Source organism: Nothoprocta perdicaria, unplaced genomic scaffold (assembly GCF_003342845.1).
Source record: "Nothoprocta perdicaria isolate Ctin4 unplaced genomic scaffold, notPer1 scaffold_158, whole genome shotgun sequence".
Classification (NCBI taxonomy): domain Eukaryota; kingdom Metazoa; phylum Chordata; class Aves; order Tinamiformes; family Tinamidae; genus Nothoprocta; species Nothoprocta perdicaria.
The window spans coordinates 1,797,212-1,816,369 of NW_020454738.1; the positions used below are offsets into that span (position 1 = coordinate 1,797,212).

The 19,158-nt window shown below is 37.2% G+C and overlaps 1 protein-coding gene across 2 annotated transcripts in view; it reads right to left on the reverse strand.

Annotated features, from left to right (window-relative positions):
• Window positions 1-18,964, reverse strand: part of CTPS2 (CTP synthase 2) — a 68,692-nt gene extending 49,728 nt beyond the window's left edge. For both annotated transcript variants that reach the window (XM_026035313.1, XM_026035312.1), the window contains exons 1-15: window positions 18,865-18,964; window positions 18,410-18,543; window positions 17,528-17,590; window positions 15,968-16,173; window positions 13,196-13,366; window positions 12,816-12,916; window positions 11,604-11,720; window positions 10,723-10,806; window positions 7,975-8,055; window positions 5,522-5,673; window positions 5,134-5,266; window positions 3,107-3,195; window positions 2,234-2,328; window positions 1,289-1,351; window positions 711-754 (exon numbers count right to left, since the gene is read on the reverse strand). In XM_026035313.1, the coding sequence (XP_025891098.1) occupies window positions 711-754; window positions 1,289-1,351; window positions 2,234-2,328; window positions 3,107-3,195; window positions 5,134-5,266; window positions 5,522-5,673; window positions 7,975-8,055; window positions 10,723-10,806; window positions 11,604-11,720; window positions 12,816-12,916; window positions 13,196-13,366; window positions 15,968-16,173; window positions 17,528-17,590; window positions 18,410-18,447 (1,437 nt within the window). In that variant the 5' untranslated portion in view covers window positions 18,448-18,543; window positions 18,865-18,964. The remainder of the gene's footprint in view (window positions 1-710; window positions 755-1,288; window positions 1,352-2,233; window positions 2,329-3,106; window positions 3,196-5,133; window positions 5,267-5,521; window positions 5,674-7,974; window positions 8,056-10,722; window positions 10,807-11,603; window positions 11,721-12,815; window positions 12,917-13,195; window positions 13,367-15,967; window positions 16,174-17,527; window positions 17,591-18,409; window positions 18,544-18,864) is intronic.
• Window positions 18,965-19,158: the final 194 nt, after the last annotated feature.

Here is a 19,158-nt window from a genome sequence, read left to right on the forward strand (position 1 = left end):
TATTTCCTTTATATAGATAGGTAGTATTTTTCTTATCCACAGTTTTTATGCATGTAGTCCTTTTGAGAAAACAATCAATGCTGTAGATTGGATAGGGCTCTCTGTGTGGCATGCCAGTGGTGGAATTTTAGACTGGAGCTTTTCCAGATGTTTCCTGGTTCAGGAGAGCATGATACAGCCTTTTTATAATGGTGAAACTTGCAAATGATCTGTAAGAGTTTTTGAGAAAATGAAAAAGAATGGAAAACTTCATGTGAGAAATGAGATAGTACTTACTGTAAGATGTAAGCCTCTGSTGCAGTGATTAATTAATGGAGTGTTCATCAGAAACTACTGTTTCTGTATCAGTTTTCTTCAAATGAATTTTTGAGATTTTAAAGTAAAAGTGCATTTTACCCGCTTGGATTTCCCTCTGTATTTCACTCTCTAGTAAAGCCAGCCTTATCATTATTCTCTGTTCCCAGGATTGATGTACAAGCAAGTTAGTACAATAATTACAAGAATCAAACTACGGCAAACTCCAGATCTGAGCAGGTGAAGGCAAGGGACTATGCGAAAGAAAACACCTTATAAACACTAGTAAGTGGACACCTCTTCAGGTCCTTGTACATAAAATACGTAGACAGTCTTTAATTAATTTACAGACAAGTAACTTCCTTTTAATACAAGAGTATGGTCACAAAGCATGCAGGAGAARAATCAGTACTTACAACAGGTTTTTTTGTGTCAGGGTCAAATTCTGTAGAATTTGCATCTGAAATAGAAATTCAAAACAAATACAATGTATTTCCATGTCCTACAGGCACTACAGACTCACCAGCAGAGCTTTGTGGCATTTTATGGCTTGTGTTTCCRCTACACCCTCACAAGTGGAAGTATGAAATATGATGCAGCTCTCTTGAAGCTACCATAGCGAACATATGATCTGCATCTGCTTCGGTCTGGCAGCTCCAACCAGTGAAAAAATGCAAAGGCAAATAAGTAAATCCCATCTCACTTYACTTCACACCTCCCACGTGCTCCAGGAAAAGACTATAGAGGTTAACACATTTCAGCTACATGAATGAGATTAAAGAGAGGATTTCAGGCAACCTGCACAAGAGAAGTTGCTATTCCTTCATATAGAAAGATAATCCAAGCTGCTTAGTTCTTGCAACAGGGCCATTTTGAGCTTGGTATCTAATGTTTGTAAGACCTATATACTAAACTGATTAATAGATATACATTGCATGTACAGAATGAAATCCCTTCTAACCAAATTATATCCATGCTGATATACAGACCTTACCTTTCCAGTTCAAACAGTTCCTTGCAAACTCCACAACTGCTAATTGCATTCCTAAGCAAACTCCTGTAAGAGGAAACAAAACCCCAGAATTTAACAAGATAAACAGTTGGACTTACAAGATACTCACCATTATGTCTTAAACTTGACTTCTTGTTTAGAAATCTTAGTACCCAGAGTCAACTCATAACCTTTCCAGAAAGTTAAAACAACAACAATGGCTGATCAAAGCAGAATCTACACTTGGAAAAATTTGAACCTGGCATACTGTGAATATGCACGGCCTAATTATGTGCTTTAGGCCCTTTTAGGAAATATTGGAGTTTCTTCCCATCCATTTTAGTAATGATTTTTGTAAAGCTAACTAAAAACAAAAAGTCTCAGTATATTCAAATTCAAATTTTGCTTTAACAACTAGCTAAAGTAGTCACTATTATTCACAGAATTGTAAAAAATCTAAAGCAGTAATCAAGCTTTAGAGCAATTTACACAAACAGCAYAGTTCATAGACCAGATGGGTACTTTGGACATTATCATAGTGAGGTGTATCATTAAATCAATATAAATTATTAATATGAAAAACATGATTAATAACCATAATGATGCTAACTTTAATATATTGAGAAGGAATGATTTTCCAGATAAAACATCCAATAAAGCCTTTGGGGAAGGCACAGTCTTTCTCTTTCTTCCTTCTCCAACACCACAGTACAGGACCACAGGCATTGCTTACAAGGTAGATATTGACAATAGGAAACCTACGACTGCAAGACAGGATCCCTCCCTAGTATACTCCATTTTACCCACTGACCCCATTACTTTTTTAAGTCCAGTACCAGTAGATTTGCTTGTTTGTTTTATACAGTTCTACAGTCTTTTAAAAAATCAGATCAATTAGCTTCCTATACATCTCCAAAATACAATAATTTCCAGCCTTCACAGTCTTACCCAGAAAAGGTTTTTTCTTTGTCCTTGCCCAGGAGATAGCTTGGAGTTTGCCTTCTGTTCCCCTAATCCCAAACCCTCCTGGGACAAGAATGCCACTGAAATGAGATTCATATATAAAGGGACTGGCAGGTAAAATCAAGTCAGCAAAATAAATCCATGCAAGAAGAAAGATTTTCAGGTTGCAACAAAGCAAGYGCAGGGGAAAAAATATATTCCAGCTCCTCAGTACAACATGGACATGCCCTATTTGTATAACTGTATGGGACGCAGAATTTAGATTTGAATTTAAAATTTCTGTCTCATCTTCCCACCCCGGTTCTCATCTGACCAACCTCATTCTTCACAGCAAAATTCACATTGCTTAAATAAACTAGCTGTGCAGTCATCACTTTAGGAACTTAATAGCAAAACCTGACAGCTAATAAGTACATCTAAATAAACGAATTTTGCTATCCGATAACAAAATCTTTTTACATATATAAATTGAATTTCTGTTAATATTGGCGCTCAAAAGAACAAGTTTGCCAAGTATCACAAGCATTTACAAGCCTAAACACAATATTTACCTAACTGCTTTTTACTGCAATTCTAGTTGACAAAGAAAAATTATTGACAACTGACTTGCACTCTACAGAAAGCGTTTTGCTTAGTTATCTAAAACACTGCAGCTCGTCTAAAGAGACTGAAATGGCATTTGAGGATACAGTCTGACACTAATTTGCGATGTCTGGTGCTTATCACTGTACAAGTCTATCTCCTTCCATAAGTAACACAAGTTTGGATGCACTGAGAAATGATCCACGAAAACACTCTACATCATGTAAAGTAAATCCCAGTGGGTATTTGGTCTGCAGTATACCTGTTGCCACTTACTCTGCTTTGCACAGCTTTTGCCAGGCCTGGTGATATTTCACCGGGTTCTCAACTTCTGTAGAACGTTCAAGATCTATCGAGTCTATGTACTAAGAGAAAAATATGCAATAAAACAGTGTATCCTTCCACAGAAAAAGCAGCACCAACCGTATAAACAATTTCTACAGCATTAAGACAAACTCACTATATTTTTCAAGTGATTTTCCCAGTAGACATGTAATAACTCCAGAGAGGTGCCAGTACTTGCTCCAAGCAGCTGTGGCAATCTATCCCTGCCTCTTTGTACGAGCCTGGAAGGTGTTGCCAGCCTCTTGCCCTCATTTTGCGACTCACCAGGCAAGCAGACTTGCCAGAGTGCTCTACAGTCCAGACCTACYTCCTATGGAAAACTGACCGAAGGATGGTGCCAGCCTCATTAAAGAATCATAGAATCCTTAAGTTGGAAGGGACCTCTAGAGGTCATCTAGTCCAAYCAGTCAGCACACATAGGGTCACCTAGAGCATGTGGCACAAGGTGGCATCCAAGCAGGTTTGGAAGATCTCCAGAGGAGACTCCACAACCTCTCCCCACAGCCTGTTCCAGTGCTCTGTCACCCTCACTGTTAAGAATTTTTTCCTTAAGTTCCTGCGGAACTTTTGGATCCTGACATCCAACTGGGTTGTGGCCAGGGAGTTGAGTTTCACAGCTCTTGGGTGCCACTGTTTGTCTACTCTAGATCAGCCTAGAGTATCTAGCCTGCAAGAAAGACACGACTAGGCATTAACCGGAAAATATCAGCTCTACCAGAGATCCTCGATTAATCTCCACTGCCATTAGCAAACATAGTTCCAGAGGTACCAACAGAGCAAATGGATAAGTGGTTAAGTACTGCACTGAGGGCAAGAGATCCCGGTTTGACTTCTGGCTTTGACACAGTATTTTTTTTTCTGAGAATAACATAATTAATAACATGCTGTTGCAGAYCATCCACTGCAAAAAATAAATCATGTGGACTGACAGAACACATTTGTGTGTAGAGAAACAAAAGAAGGAAAAGATTGCGTGAAGTTTTTCAGATGTGATATGATTGCCTTCTAGCAAGTTTTTTTTTCTCCATACTCCRAAAGGTATAAAAAATGGAACATGGCAACAGCATTCAAAAATAATTATTATTCTATACTAACATATAGTTAGTATGAGTAGACTAAAAGGATAGTTTATCATGCTAGGTGGTTGGAGGAAGAAACTAATTACATTGAAAATTAATTACAAAATCCCCCAGTTTGGAGGGGGCCTCCGAAGCCTACGCTAACGCCCTGCTCAAAGCACATCAAGTCAGAGCAGGCAGCTCAGTCATTTCCAGCCAAGATGAGAATCTCCAAGGCCAGAGATCTCACAGCTTCCCTAGGCATCGGTTCCAAGTTTGACCATCCCCAGGATAATTTTTCCCTTTTTTTTTGAATCAGAATTTCTCATGTTCTTAATTGAGTCTGTTGCCTCTCAGTCAGTTGCTGTGCTTCTCAGTCCAGATGCTGGACTACGTATCTTCTTCAATAGATATATCAAACTATAGATGTATAAAAGATATATACATAAAAGATATATCAGATTATATATAATATATATTATGATTATATATAATAATCAGATCTATTTCTATTAAATAATTAGTAAATATTTTATATATATATTAGTAAATACATATATAAATTTTATAGTAAATAAATACTATATATATAGTAAATTTTATATATATTAGTAAATTTTATATATACATATAAAGTCTGTTTTTTAAATCAGATTCAATGCTAGGTATCTGCAGTGTTTTTTTCAGATAAATTTAGTTCCAAAGGCGGGGGGGAAAAAAACCTCCAGACTTCTTAAGAAGTCTCTAGACTTCTTAAAAAGTGAAGCATTTATGGCCATTCCGTATTTATCTTCATGCTTCATTTCCTAATTATAATACAAATTAAAACTGCCTCATTGTTGGGAACTAGGACAGTGTATCCAAAGAATTTCTGCAAGCAAAATACAGACATATTCTCACCATTAAATCCAGTTTGTGATTAATTGCCAGCGCTGAGTGTTCCAGGGCCTTGAAAACAGATGCATARCAGTCACTTAGTTTTGTGTACTTGCCAACGAGAGCTATGGAACACACCTTCAGCAACCTTTCATACCTAACAAAAATAAGTTTTCTAGTTATTACTACAGTTTTCACAAAGAAAGCACTTTAACAAGACAAYGCCTCTTTTGTCTTTAATTTCACAATATATCTTCTAAAATCTCAAACACATCCATATTTTTAAACCCCAGACACCTTCAGGTGTTGATCAGCAGCATTCTACCAAATCCAGCAGTCCATCTTCACAGGAGCTAATTGTCTAACTGATTAAATGTAAGCACTACAAAAAAGAGGGGCAGGATTTAGATACCTGTCAGCCATTTTCTTCCATTTCATTAAAAGATCACTTGGCTGGTCATCAATAGGTAAATTTAATCGCTGTTTAAAATACTTGATAATGCCTTGTTCCTCCAGCAGGATTGGTACCCGGTAAGTGGAAGAAACATCGTGGATAAATATCACCTAAAAAATACATAACACAAAGAAGTTAGCTAAATACTCTTTCGCAGAAAACATGCATTCCACATTTCATATTCTACATGTGTTTTGTATTCTACATACATTATGCTCTTCACAGACTTTTCTCTGAATGAGCAGGACAATACAGCCAACACTTCAGATTCCATTAAATTTACACAAAAAAAGTTACCATGAAAGTAAAAACAAGGTTCCCTTGAACTGAATACGGTACAAAGACATCTTGTCAAGCCTAGCAACATATCAGTTTTAATATAAACCTCTGACCCCACAAGAAGGATCCTGTTAAAAAAAGAAAAAAGAAAACCTTCTTTTTCTCTCACATAATATATTTTCTAAAAAAGGAAGAACACAAATAGAATTTCACAAAATAGATCCATCTATATCATGATACAATCTTCTACAACAGATTTTCTTAGTGAATTAGATTATGTAATTAAATGATGAAGGTAACTCATTCATGGGTCATTTAATCCAGAACATGTATTTATAAATGGTCCAAGCTGCTTGCAATTAAGTTCATTGCATTTAGCAAACATGAGACTGCAAAGTTCTGAATCCTGACCATGAGTGTCCTCTCCCCGCTACCCATGAGAAATAAAGGATGCTTTCTTAGTTATCCTTGACTTCTTATTGTTCGTCAAGTAAAGCATGTACTCCTCTCCATGTACCGAGTAAAGCATGTACTCCTCTCCATGCACCAACTCAACAGCAAAGGAACAGAGCAGTCACAATCTTCCTGCAGTGGGACCTTATCCAACTGTTCTTCCAAACTTGGCAGCTACGAACTACCATCTTAAGGACAGAATATTTAGAAAGAACCACTGGCTGCTCTAGGTTACAGCATTGCTGACCATGGAGATTGTTAAAATCCTGAAGCAAGCCAAAGAGACTGGTTTTGCTTCAGTGGCACATATTTAGAAGTAAGGAGGATGCCACTCATTATTTACTTAATAAAAGTAACCAAAAATGCACTTAGAGCAAGTGGATTTTTTTGTTACAGAGGAAGACAGGGACAAAATAGCATATGGTCCTGGATTAGTTATGACAGCGAAGAAAAGGAATGCAAAGACAAGCTAAAAAGCCTGACCCCACCTTGAGGTAATAAATCAGAGTTTTAGGCACAAACTAAATCTGCAGCTTCTTTTCTGCCAGCACGGAGCACAGCTACAGGAGAAAGATTGATGATGCAACTAATCCTTCAGTGCACAAAATAAAATAAAAAAAATCCTCGTTCATTTTAGGGAATCCTTAGAGATGTGATCTTTGTACAATTCCAACCACAGAGTAGGACATCATGCATCATGAGTGATCTAGCCAACAGAGCTTGGAATTCATGGAATCCATGATCTCTTCTGGACAGACTGTTTCAATGGTCTAAAATCCAGAAGTGGCTCATTAATTTTAAGACACACAGGGTAGGTAAGGATGGCCTCGCAGAACTCTTAGGGCAGCAGTTACAAAGAGCAAAGACAGGGCTTCAGCAGAGCATGGCAGCTGGACACAGCACATCRGTCCACTGGGTCTTATCACCCAAGGCACCCCTACTTCACACAACACAGTGCTGCTGTGTCTGGAGATCTGGGCGAATCAGAACAGACCTGGAGCAGCGCAGCACTTTGCAGACATTGATACCACCAGCTTCTCAGGAAAACAGTGAGTAATACAACTGCTGAGCTTCTACCCTCAAAGGCAAATCTCTGACAAAGCAATGCTGTGCAGAGAGCTACTCCTTTGAGAGTGAGCTCTCCTGGAAGCTCAGGTATAAAGGGACTATGCTGCCTATGCTGCAGAGGGCAAGTTTCCCCAGAAGCCACCTCAAGGGGTTATCTCCTACAAAGAGTAAGATGCAGATGGGCATGAGGGAAAAATAATGGCCACACTGTCCTCTATGTTCTCATCTAGGGCCTTACTATAAAAAGGCTTATTTCTCACACATTGCCAGAGAGGTCAACATTGACACAAACTTGAAACACAGCATCAGTGTGAGCATCTATTATCCTTTTAACATTATCTGTTACATTAACTGCAAAGGGCATTTGATTTACCAAAACTAGTTTTCAAACAGCAGATATCTACAAGAATTAATATCAAAATCATATATGAACTACAGAARAATTTATATTATAGGCATTCTACACATGTTGAAGGGCATGAACAGCCTATTACACATTACTTACACGTTCATATTAATAGAATAGTCTAAAGTTGAAAACAGAAATGCATATATATATATTTGGATGCTTTGCTACATATATAATGATTTACAAATGGTTCATTACTGACCTGTTCAGGCTCCACGTGGCAAAACATGGAGATCTTTTCCTTCACTGCCATTTCTATAGGTTTAGCACTTCTGCAGACAATCTGTTGCAACCAAAAGTAAAATCATAAATCTTTTCTAGGAAAACCTGTAGAAGATCCTCAATAATACTCATGAATAGACCAGCTCCTTCAGCAATTCTGTGGAAATATACTGTGAGTTCTACTATACATCATAGCTCACAATCAATTACCCCAACACCACTTGCCCATACTGACCCCCTTTTACCTCTTAACCTTCCTATAGCTTCCTTTGTAGAGTTTCTTTCTCCTTTATGCTCTCCTTTTTTGTAGCCACTATTGTAACACTCTAAGTCAAGCAGCATTTTAAGCACAACTGATATAATGAATCAAAAAAAAAAAAAAAAAGACCTCATCAATTGAACTCAGAGCAACAATACTTAGTTTAAATCCGTATTTTCTAGCCTTGAGTACTTCAGTGCCTTTTTTGGAAATTGTTAATTCACCTATTATGATCAAAAGGAAGGATTACAATGAAAAAAACCCCACTATTTTACAATTTTCTATTTTTTTCTAGTGTAATTATGCAATTATACTGTGATTATTTTGCTGATGGAAATAAAACTCAAGTATTCTAAGAATGTTTGCTTTTTTTCAAAAAAAAAAGTTTGTTTGGAGTTTGTTGGAAGGTTTTTTGCATTAGCTAATTTTAGGAACTTAGAAACACTGATTCCAACCTTAAATATTCCAACCTTAAATATTCTGAAATATTCTGGTGTTGGAATGTATAGATTACTTACCTTCATCATTTGTTTTGAAACCTGCAYCAAATATAATAATTCTCTTAAAAGAATAATTTATTATTTTCCCCTTCTGTCTAGTAAGTGCAACTACTTAACACATTAAGATTTTTTTTTGTTCAGAAACATGTTGCTGATCATTGATCACCTTCCAGGATGCAACTTAGCTAGGCTGAAACTGAAAAAAAATCTAATCAACTTCCCCTAGCAAGAAATTTGAGAATCACAAAAAAACTATGCCAAATGCACAGGAAAATTAGCAAATATTCTAATAATCAAAAAGAACTTTGACATAATGTGTACATTTTCTTCAGCTAAGCATAACAGAACTTGGAACATTACTGAAAAATTGGGTAATGTTTGAAGATATTATTCATAAACCACAATAGCCTGAGTACACAAACACACCCAGTTTGGAATCTGTAATCCACCTTGCTGTGATAATTTAAAGCTAACAACAGAGCTAATGGAGTCACATAAAACAGAAGCATCAGAAGCAGCATGAAATGAAAAACTAAGTAACAGCGGCTGAGATGCATCCAAAAGCAACAGAATATAGAAAGGAAGAGATGAATAGGACAGCACGGGCAAACATAAAAACATCACTTTTCAAAATGGCATAACCAAGTCTAATACTGCACAGACACCGTGTGTTCACTAAGCTCTTCAAACATCCCATGGAGAGCAGGCCATGGCAGGCAAACAGCTGAGACAACCCAGAGAAGTAACTACATGAGTCCATTATATTACACATACACACACAGCTTTTAAAAGCTGATTTTTGGGGGGAGAAAAATTATCAGGCACTAGCAATTATCTTAACTCTCTCCAGAAATTAGATGCAATCTTCCCTATGCAATTAGCATAAGAGGGATTAAAAAGATATGCTTGTGAAGTACCATATAATTTAACATTCAGTTGAAAATAGTTTTCAAATGGAAGAACACACAGACCAAAAAGTCTGCAAAAAATAATGGAAAGAAATACAACAAAAAAAAWTTGTGTGAATATCATTTTAAGAATCATTTCTCCTTTTGAGGCTATCGCTGTTATTCAGAATCAATAGCTAATGTCACCACTAATGTCACTGCTCTTTCATTTCTGAGAAGGGCTAAGAAGCCTTTTCTCTCAGTGGAATGTAGGTGAATGGAAAGGACACAAGGAATGAAAACACTTGACAGCCTCCAGAATCAAGTCCAAAAAATATTCTTTGACTTATTAGAGCAGACTTACATTAAAAAAAAAAAAAAAAAAAAAAGTCATCTTCCAGGGAGAGATCAAGAAACAGACCATCTTCAATTCTGTCAGTGGCAGCTCAGGAAGATGTGAAGTGTCTGAACTGTGGTTGTACCAGCATGTGAATCCTGTGTTGCCTCAGCCTCACTGCCACTAACACCTGAGCAAGCCAATTAGAGTGACCCCCAGGCTCTCTTCTCAATAGCAGAGCAATATGACAACAGGGAGCTGCAAATCAGTTGTATACCCTCTCTGCTCMCAAGGAAAAGCCACAGCAAAGCACATGTTGCATCCAGGGAAAAMAAAAGCACATATTTGCTAGCATGGACATGAGACTAGAAGGAGTTTAGCCTTTGATGTCTTCTGCTTCCTGGCATATGATGAAACTCTGGGATCATTATACCTCAAATGCATGTTCATCACACAAAAAGATGATTTTTTTGATTATTTTTAAGCCGTGCCTTCCCTTTATGAGAAGAACACACCTCCACTCCCAAGGTACTGAAGGGATTTGGACTGTGTTAACTTAGAAGAAGTTTCTATAATTTCATTTCCCGTAGCTTTCAATGCAGCACTGCACCTTATATGTTGCATTTCTCTTAAAACTCTCATCTCTCATGAGAGAATAAGGCAGATTCAAYGAACAGTGCTCATGTAAGGATACTTTTAGATGAAATATAGGTAAAAATCTGTATTTGTTAACTCCTGAACTCACCAAATCTGGAGATAAACCTAAGCCCCTCAATGCTCGGACACTGTTCTGTGTTGGTTTGGTTTTCTGCTCACCAGTGGCATTAGGCTGAAAAGAATAGAAAAATAAGTCACTGTAAGTAATAATACATGCAGGAAGTAACCATACATCTAAGAGCTGCAACATGCCACCAACTGACACTGTTACTGCATCTATTACAAAAAAAAAATCAGTAAATATATGGTCCAAACTCAGGTCAAGCTCGCTTTTTTTTTTTTTTTCTGTTGGTTCTGTTAGTGTTTTGGGTTTTTTTTTCCTTTTTTTTTTTGAGGAAAAAGAACAATATAAATGACTCAAAAGAAGAAAATTCCAAAAGTTGGGCTTTGCTTATAAATGTCCAACACAGCACAAAKTCTATACTGGAAATAATGAGATATAGTAAGGATGATTCTGTTCTCAAATACAGAGGATCAATCCCACTGAAAATTAGCTGCATAGTCTCTTTTCTRCACAAGATGCAATCACGTCATCACTATTAAACCTCTGCTTTCCAAAACTTTCTCAGTGAATACTTCTCCCTTAAAATAATAACAAAAGCTCTTCRTGAAGTAAAATTTAGACTTAGAAGGGAAAAAAAATCAGCCCTGTACAACAAGTATGTGCAACTCTCTAGATAAATTAATACTGATATTTTTTTCCTTTTTTTGTAACTTAGAATATCAGACTCTTGCATCAATAAAAAAGGCCAGGGCCTTTATTAATCACTTTATTAAGTGAAGTGAGGTTTCCTATCTCTTAACCTTTAATCCCTTCCGACAATCCCTCTGAAGAGGACAAAGTAAGCAAATATATAATCCAACACAGAGTAAAAGTTGGCTGATAATTAAAATACATTTACAACTCACCTGTGGTACCAGACTAACATGGATATTACAGAAGTTATCTCTCTTTGCTTTGAACTGGAACTGTCTAAAYGCCTCAACAAACGGCATTCCTTCAATGTCTCCAATAGTTCCACCCAGCTGAAAAAGAGAGCTTGGATCTGTCAGAGTGGCAGAAAGTAAAAGCACAAGAACATCTATCTCTTGAAGCTTCAGCAATTTCTATTATTTTAGAGAGAAAAGCATGGCAATTGAAATTTGCTTTTGCAAGTATATTCTGCAAAGGGCCCAACTCTCATATGTTCTGCATGATTTGCTTCCCATGGAGAATCAGAGAATCACAGCCTGGTTGAGATTGGAAGGGACCTCTGGGGTCCAACCCCTAGTCCAACCCCCCTGCTCAAGCAGGGACACCTACTGTAATGACTTTCCTTGCTCACGTTCACATACAGCCAAGCACGTACATTTCGTACATGAAGATAAGTGGTGACACTGAAAAAAATTACATGCTTTCGTGTGACTTCCATTACCTTAAAAGTGGTGCAAAAGTAATCATTATTTGGCCAATGTGAAGGTTTTTGTGCTGAGAAGCAGTTTTTATTTTTCTGACTGCCAGATTAATAAACAATTGTGGTCAACRAGACACATGCATCTAGCAACATTATGATAGCTCTCCCACATCAAAAAATGACATATGGACAATATGAACTCCTATTTCTAGTATTAAAAGCATTTAAACGTTAATTACCAAGTCAAAGCGGGGACACAGACCAAGTTTATGACAAGCTTGATTTATAAACACATGAATTAGATATCGTTCAAAGAAAGAGCTATAACAGGGTAACTAAACACTGAAAAATTATCTCCCAAATTTGTGCAGCGAATGGATTTCAGAATATGGTCTTCGTGTGCCCCCATGTGGCTTCTAGCAGAACTGCATATTTGTGTTCAGTACTAGAAAACGTTCTTGAGAGCTTGACACACAAATGTAATTTAACTCCTTTAGCATTTCACAATTGAAAGATAGTCACATGTACCATCAAAACCTGTAAAAAATGTATTTTATGTGTTTTGAACCATACTGAAAAAAATCACATGGAAGAAACAGAAAATTAAGTTTTAAGTTAAAGTACCGATAATCCTACCCCTTGTTATTGTTCTCGTGCAACTTTTCCATTTATTGTTTTTCTGCTTATTTTAAACTAAATGAGAGCAAAAAGAAAGGAAGCTACTTGCCTCAATAACACATATCTGTGGTTCTTTTCTGTCATCATCCACTGGAACTTTTGCCTGATTCATTACCCATTCTTGAACCGCATCAGTGATGTGCGGAACAACTGCAAGACAAATCAAAACAAATACCTGAAGCACTTTGTATTTTAGGCCCATATTTCACTCTCCATAGRAAATAAACAGGAAGTGAAAAGGGAACTACTAGCACCTTTATATATTCCTCCTTTCCTTAAACCCAGAAGTCCAGCCTCACAAGAACAGGACCACATTTCCTGAGAAGGAAAAAAGGAGCAAGCCAGTGAATACTTTATCAGTATCTCTAGACAGAGCACTCTTTTGTGGAGACCGAACATAGAAGCAATTCATAGAACTAAAAATATCACCTTGCACAGTTTTTCCCAGGTAATCCCCGTGTCTTTCTTTATTGATGACATGCTGATATATCTTCCCAGTGGTGATGTTGTTATCTTTATACAGACTAATGTCCAAGAATCTCTCATAATTTCCCAAATCTAAGTCAACTTCTCCACCATCATTCAGTACAAAAACTTCACCTGAAAAAAAGTTAAATCATTAAAAATAATATGATAGCTTAGGCGAAAAATGTTAACAGACGAAAAAGCAATAAATCAGCTGTTACTAAACAAACAGGAGTACCACAAACATACCTTACAGCTTAAGAACTGCTTTTAAAAGAGTGATATAGGGCACTAGTTTGTATCATAAGCACATGCTACAGCTACATCTGTGACCCCATCCTGTGTGACTATTTGATACAATTAACTCTTCCAAAGAATGTCTACCTGCCAGTCACAAATGCTTTTGAAAATGAAGTATATTGGCAAAATATTTAATTTACCTAAAAATATTTCACAGGCATTTCAACAGCCTGTTACAATACTTTATGGGAAGAAAGCAATTTTCAGATATGATAAATCAGCTATAGACAACGTAGTAATTCACATGGCAGCAAAAAAMTGTGTTTTTCTAAGCATTAATTCTAAGCATGAATTATAATGTACTTTCAAAGTGCTTCACCATGAATTCCTGCTGATTGGGTCTATTTTATGATTAATGAGTAAGACCTAGATCTGGAGTAAAATTATGAGTAACATAAATACTTTCACAAATATTATTATTGCTKCTTCTTCAATTGTTTCATTGTATGTATTTAGTCTATTACATACATGGCCAGGGTTATTTCTGACCCTGAAAAAATCTAGAGAGAATTTTCCATTGACTGCAGTGGAGTTTGCTTCAGGGTTCAGACTTTTCTTAAACCCCTAAGGAAGGTCTAAACTCTGAATCTTGTCAACTTTTGAAGCAATTAAGCTTACTGCCTCCACTCTSGTTCCTAAGCTTCAGAAGATCCCTAAAGGATTTGCCCTGAGCCAATGAATTAACAGCTGGACAAGATACAAGAGTAATGGAAAAGAAAATAATAATTATTATTATTACTAATATTTATTATTATTCCCTTGAAGGTTTACTCTATCTTATGGAAATATATACTCCACCTAGACACAACACTCTGCCTCAAAATAAACAGTAAAAGAAAAAAACACACACAATAGAGTGAACGACATTCCTAATCCTGTGGAGCATTGAGCTCTTACTCAGTACCCCCAAATTGCCATCTCAGTCAACAGAAACAGCACAGTCAATATTTCTCATATGCAGATCCGTAGAGCATTACGGTTTTGTTTTGTTTTTAATAATAATCTTTTTAGGAAACTGGAAATAGACAAATAAAAATTCACTTCGCTCATATTTTCACCAAAATGTTAACAAAAGGTGCTTGCCATTAAGTTTTTTTGTCCTAACTATCTTGCTGGCTAGTGTTTTTTCACAAGTAATAAGAAAATCCTCCACAAATTGAGAGAAAAAAAAATGCTGGGTGGGAATAGGATGCCACATTTGCTCTCCCTTCCCCTCTGCTTGAGAYAGTGCAAAAACACATTCTGACAATCTCAAGTTATTGCAAAAATTTTACCACCAAAGGTAAAGGCAGAAGTTCCCCAGTGCAGTGCATGTACTCCTGAAAGTTCATGACTTCTGGATTAGTTAAATTTCGCTTTCTGAGAGAGGGCTGGTGCACTGTGCGTTTCCGCCACTTTGGAAGTAAAACAACCAGTTTTCAGCTCTGCCAAAGGGCATGGCGTTTGAGGGGGCAGGGAGGGGGGTCTTTTTTTCTTTTCTTAAGCCCTAGCTTTTAAGAGGGGAAAGTACGCATAAATGGAGGCTGGAAGATSAACTCCAAAGTGTTGATATTGATTATACACAGATTCACAGATTCACAGAATATTTAAGGTTGGAAGGGACCTCTACAGATCATCTAGTCCAACCTTCCTGCTCAAGCAGGCACACCTACAGCATGTGGCACAGGGTGGCATCCAGGCGGGTTTTGAAGACCTCCAGAGTAGGAGACTCCACAACCTCCCTGGGCAGCCTGTTCCACTGCTCTGTTACCCTAACAGTAAAGAAGTTGCTCCTCACCTGGAGACGGAACTTCTTRTGCTTCAGYTTGTGGCCATTACCCCTCGTCCTATCGCTGGCCACCAGTGAGAACAGCCTGTCCCCTTCCTCCCTGCATTCTCCCTTCCTGAACTTATACATATTAATCATATCCCCTCTGAGCYGTCTCTTCTCCAGAGAAAACAGGCCCAGCTCACTCAGCCTCTCTTCATACGAGAGATGTTCCATTCCCTTAATCATCCTGGTTGCCCTTCTCTGGACCCTCTCSAGAAGCTCCACGTCCCTCCTATACTGGGGTGCCCAGAACTGCACACAGTACTCCAGGTGCGGCCTCACCAGAGCTGAGTAGAGGATATAAACAAGCAGATAAATTTCAGCAAAGAAAAAGAATTAGAAATATCTATTTGTTGAAAGCACTTTGGAWCTCTGAAAACAACTGTTTTTAATAAATAACTAATAATATGCCAGAGAGCTAATGTAATATTCTCCAYTATAAATGAGGACCAGCTAGATGTGAGACTGTCTTGTAGCTCGCTGGCAAACTTCTTTTTCAGAAAGAAATCCATGGGCAATAACCTGGAGAAAGATATCAATCAAATGTACTTTSAAAATTCAGCTCCTAAAATTTTAAGATGATTAGTCTTTCCCAAGAGACTAAACTAATCCTTTATCTAACATACCATGTTCGTACGGCGAGAAGGTTCCAGCATCTATGTTTATATAAGGATCAATTTTGATTGCAGTGACACGGAGACCACATGATTTCAGTATGGTGCCAATGCTGCTTGCAATGATCCCTTTTCCAATGCCTGAGATGACGCCACCGGTAACCAGGATGTACTTCATTGGAAAATCAGCAGCAGCGGCCAGATAATGAGCTAGAAATCTAAAATAACAAAGATACGCCTGTGATGAACACCAGTTCACCCCAGAGAAGAGAACAGGCCCAGTACGCAAAGAATGAAAGCTGAAATGGCCTTCAGAGACAAACAACAAAATACTCTCTCACCATTTTGGACTCTGAGAGTAGGATTCCTCCATTCCTCCTCCATCAATATCTAAACTAAGCACTTAAGTGGAGAACAGATACCATTTTAATACACTGTCCCCTGGAAATGCCAAAGATGGGCATTTCCAAAGGATAGTTCACCTAATCTATTTCTCTCCTGTGACAGCAAAAGGCTTTAAGAACCACAAGTTAGGCAAAATTAATCTCATCTCTGATTCTTTCCAATTCCATTCCATTTTTAGTTGCGTTCTCCAACTCACTCCAACAAATACTTCMCCAAAGGTCTCACAACATCCTACAGATCAATAGAACATGAGACCACGAAAGCAAAAATGAACAAAAAATGCCCTTCTTGCACTAGAGTACATTACTGATCATCAGCCTAGAGTCTTTTCCTCATATGCCTACCCTTTCTCCCTCTCCAAATAATTATTGCATAAGAAAAACAGAAAAAGAATCATTCAGCATCTCTGGAGTATCCTGCAGAGTAAGAGTTAATAATGTGCTGGAAGACAATGTTATATTCATTTTATGTTTCAACTGTAAAGAAACATCCAATGTCATGAGGTACATTAGTATCTTGATTTCCGAACTGCAACTCTGGACAGCTGAGAACTATGCCATGGGGCCTTCAACATATCAAACTCTTGCATGTCTCAGCTTTCTTGTCTATAAAGAGAAGTAATTCAAGCTCTAATCAGAAGAGATACAACATCGTATGTCACAAAACTTTACAATAATAATAATTATTATTATGATTCAGGAACTTTCGGAAGCTTGTCTCTTTATAAAAAAGACTRGGTAATTAAAGCTACATAGCCAGGATAAAGTTATTAAAAAAAATACATGGTAAGATTTAAATATGATACTGAGCTTAGGTCTTTAATCAATCATTTCTAGTCTGTTATTTTCTTTTCATAAACTAAACTGCCAACGGACTTTTGTTCTTATTATATTTAGAAAAGACTCGCTAACATTTACTTGGAAACAGGCTAAAAATCACTCCTGTATATGATATTGCAAAGGAGCAAATGAATGACAGATTACCTTTCAAGATACTTCTGCATACCAGGAAAAAATCTTTCAAGTTACAAAATCACAGACATCCAGACACAGAGCAGTGGAAACAAAGCCACTTTTCAGTGTTTCCATTACAAGTATTCAGTAAGACAAGCAACAGAAAGTCAGTTATCAAACATACATAAGAAGTTAAAGAACTTTGAAACTGTACCTTTTCTGACATACAGTTGTAAGCAATACGGACCTTCTCAGTGTTACAGCATCCCAAACAAGCCTGAAAAGTAGAAATCAATAAACATCACTATTTTTGCAAATCTGTAACACAAATTAGGAGAGAGAGGCATTTTCAGAAAGGTTCCTTTAGAAGACACACAGACGGGTGCAAAATTTGACTGTTAATTGTAAAACAATTACACAAAACTGGTTTTAAAGTTTAACAAGCCTCCTTAGGCTATGTGATCACATAAAAACATGTGATCACAGTATGAATTACAGCTATCAAAGGCTAAATTAAGAAAATATTTTATAGTAACTTATCTCTATCCCAGAAAAAAAAAATCCTACAAATTAAGCTTTGGTAGACCACAGTTCATGATACTACCACTGTCTCTACAATTCACTCTGTTGTTCTCCAGTCTCTTCTGGCTTTTACACATGAACAATGAATATCAAAATTGTTTTAACATTAAATTCAGGGGTTGACAGGTGCTAATCCTTATACTGCTTTTTGAATAATGATAGCACTGCACACCACAGAGTTGAAATTGCAGGGCCAAGAACAATTTTTCCTTACCAAGGATCTTGCTTTACCCAAACCACCTGAAAGAACTGCAACAAGTATGTCCTACTACTGCGACAGCATGCAATACCACATCACCTAGCAAGGCTCAGGATAAAACTGAGTACATTTCTTCAAACTTCGGTAGTAAGCAGCACTGGTAAATGAACACTGGCGGCTCTTCCCCTGGTGGTACTTCCCCCTGAAGTACTGTAAATAAGGTCCTAGATCTTCAGGAGGCAGAGTTCAAAAACATAACAACAAGGATATTCTTATTCTTGATAACCAGAAGTCATGATTTAATAAATTTATTACTTCCTTGTCAGTGTGGACAAAGGGGAGATGATAGCCATCAGAAGTATGTAACTTCAAACACAAAGATGATGCTCAGGAGAAAAGGACCCTTGGAAATTATTCAGGACTGGTCATGGATGGGCTCACATCAAGCACTAATGAAAAAAACGAGAAGAAACGAGAAGAAAAAAAGGGGAGCATCCCCCCTCATTATTTGCAAATATGCCAATGACACGAATTCAGAATAGCACAAGGCAAATCAATAAATGGAAAAAAATGAGCATCATTTTCATAAAACAAGTAAAATCAGGAAGTAGGACAAATTTTAAAGACCCATAAAGCACAAATGTGGCCTGCACAAGAAAAAAGAAAAATTATTCAATGTCACCAAGAATTAAGTGTTTCCTACTATTTTTTTAAAATGTAACTTTTTTTCTCTCTTTTTAATGGCATAGGTTTCAACATTTAGAGCATACCTCTATTTCAGACTCTTCCTTCACAAATCTGACAACGTAGTTCTCAACATCAGCATTGTGTAAACACCTAAGCCACTTTCAAAGGTATTTCCAAGWGAAAAACAAAAGAAAAAAAAAAGGAGGAAAGAGAAATYAATCTAGTTAACTAACAGGTATAAACCTTGAATATTTGACAGATTAAAGTTTGCAAACCCCACTGACTGGAACCCAAATGAACACCTCTCTAATTTGTACAGGAACAGCAGCTTAGGGAAACACACTGTTTACTTGTGATCGATAACACTTGCAACAGGG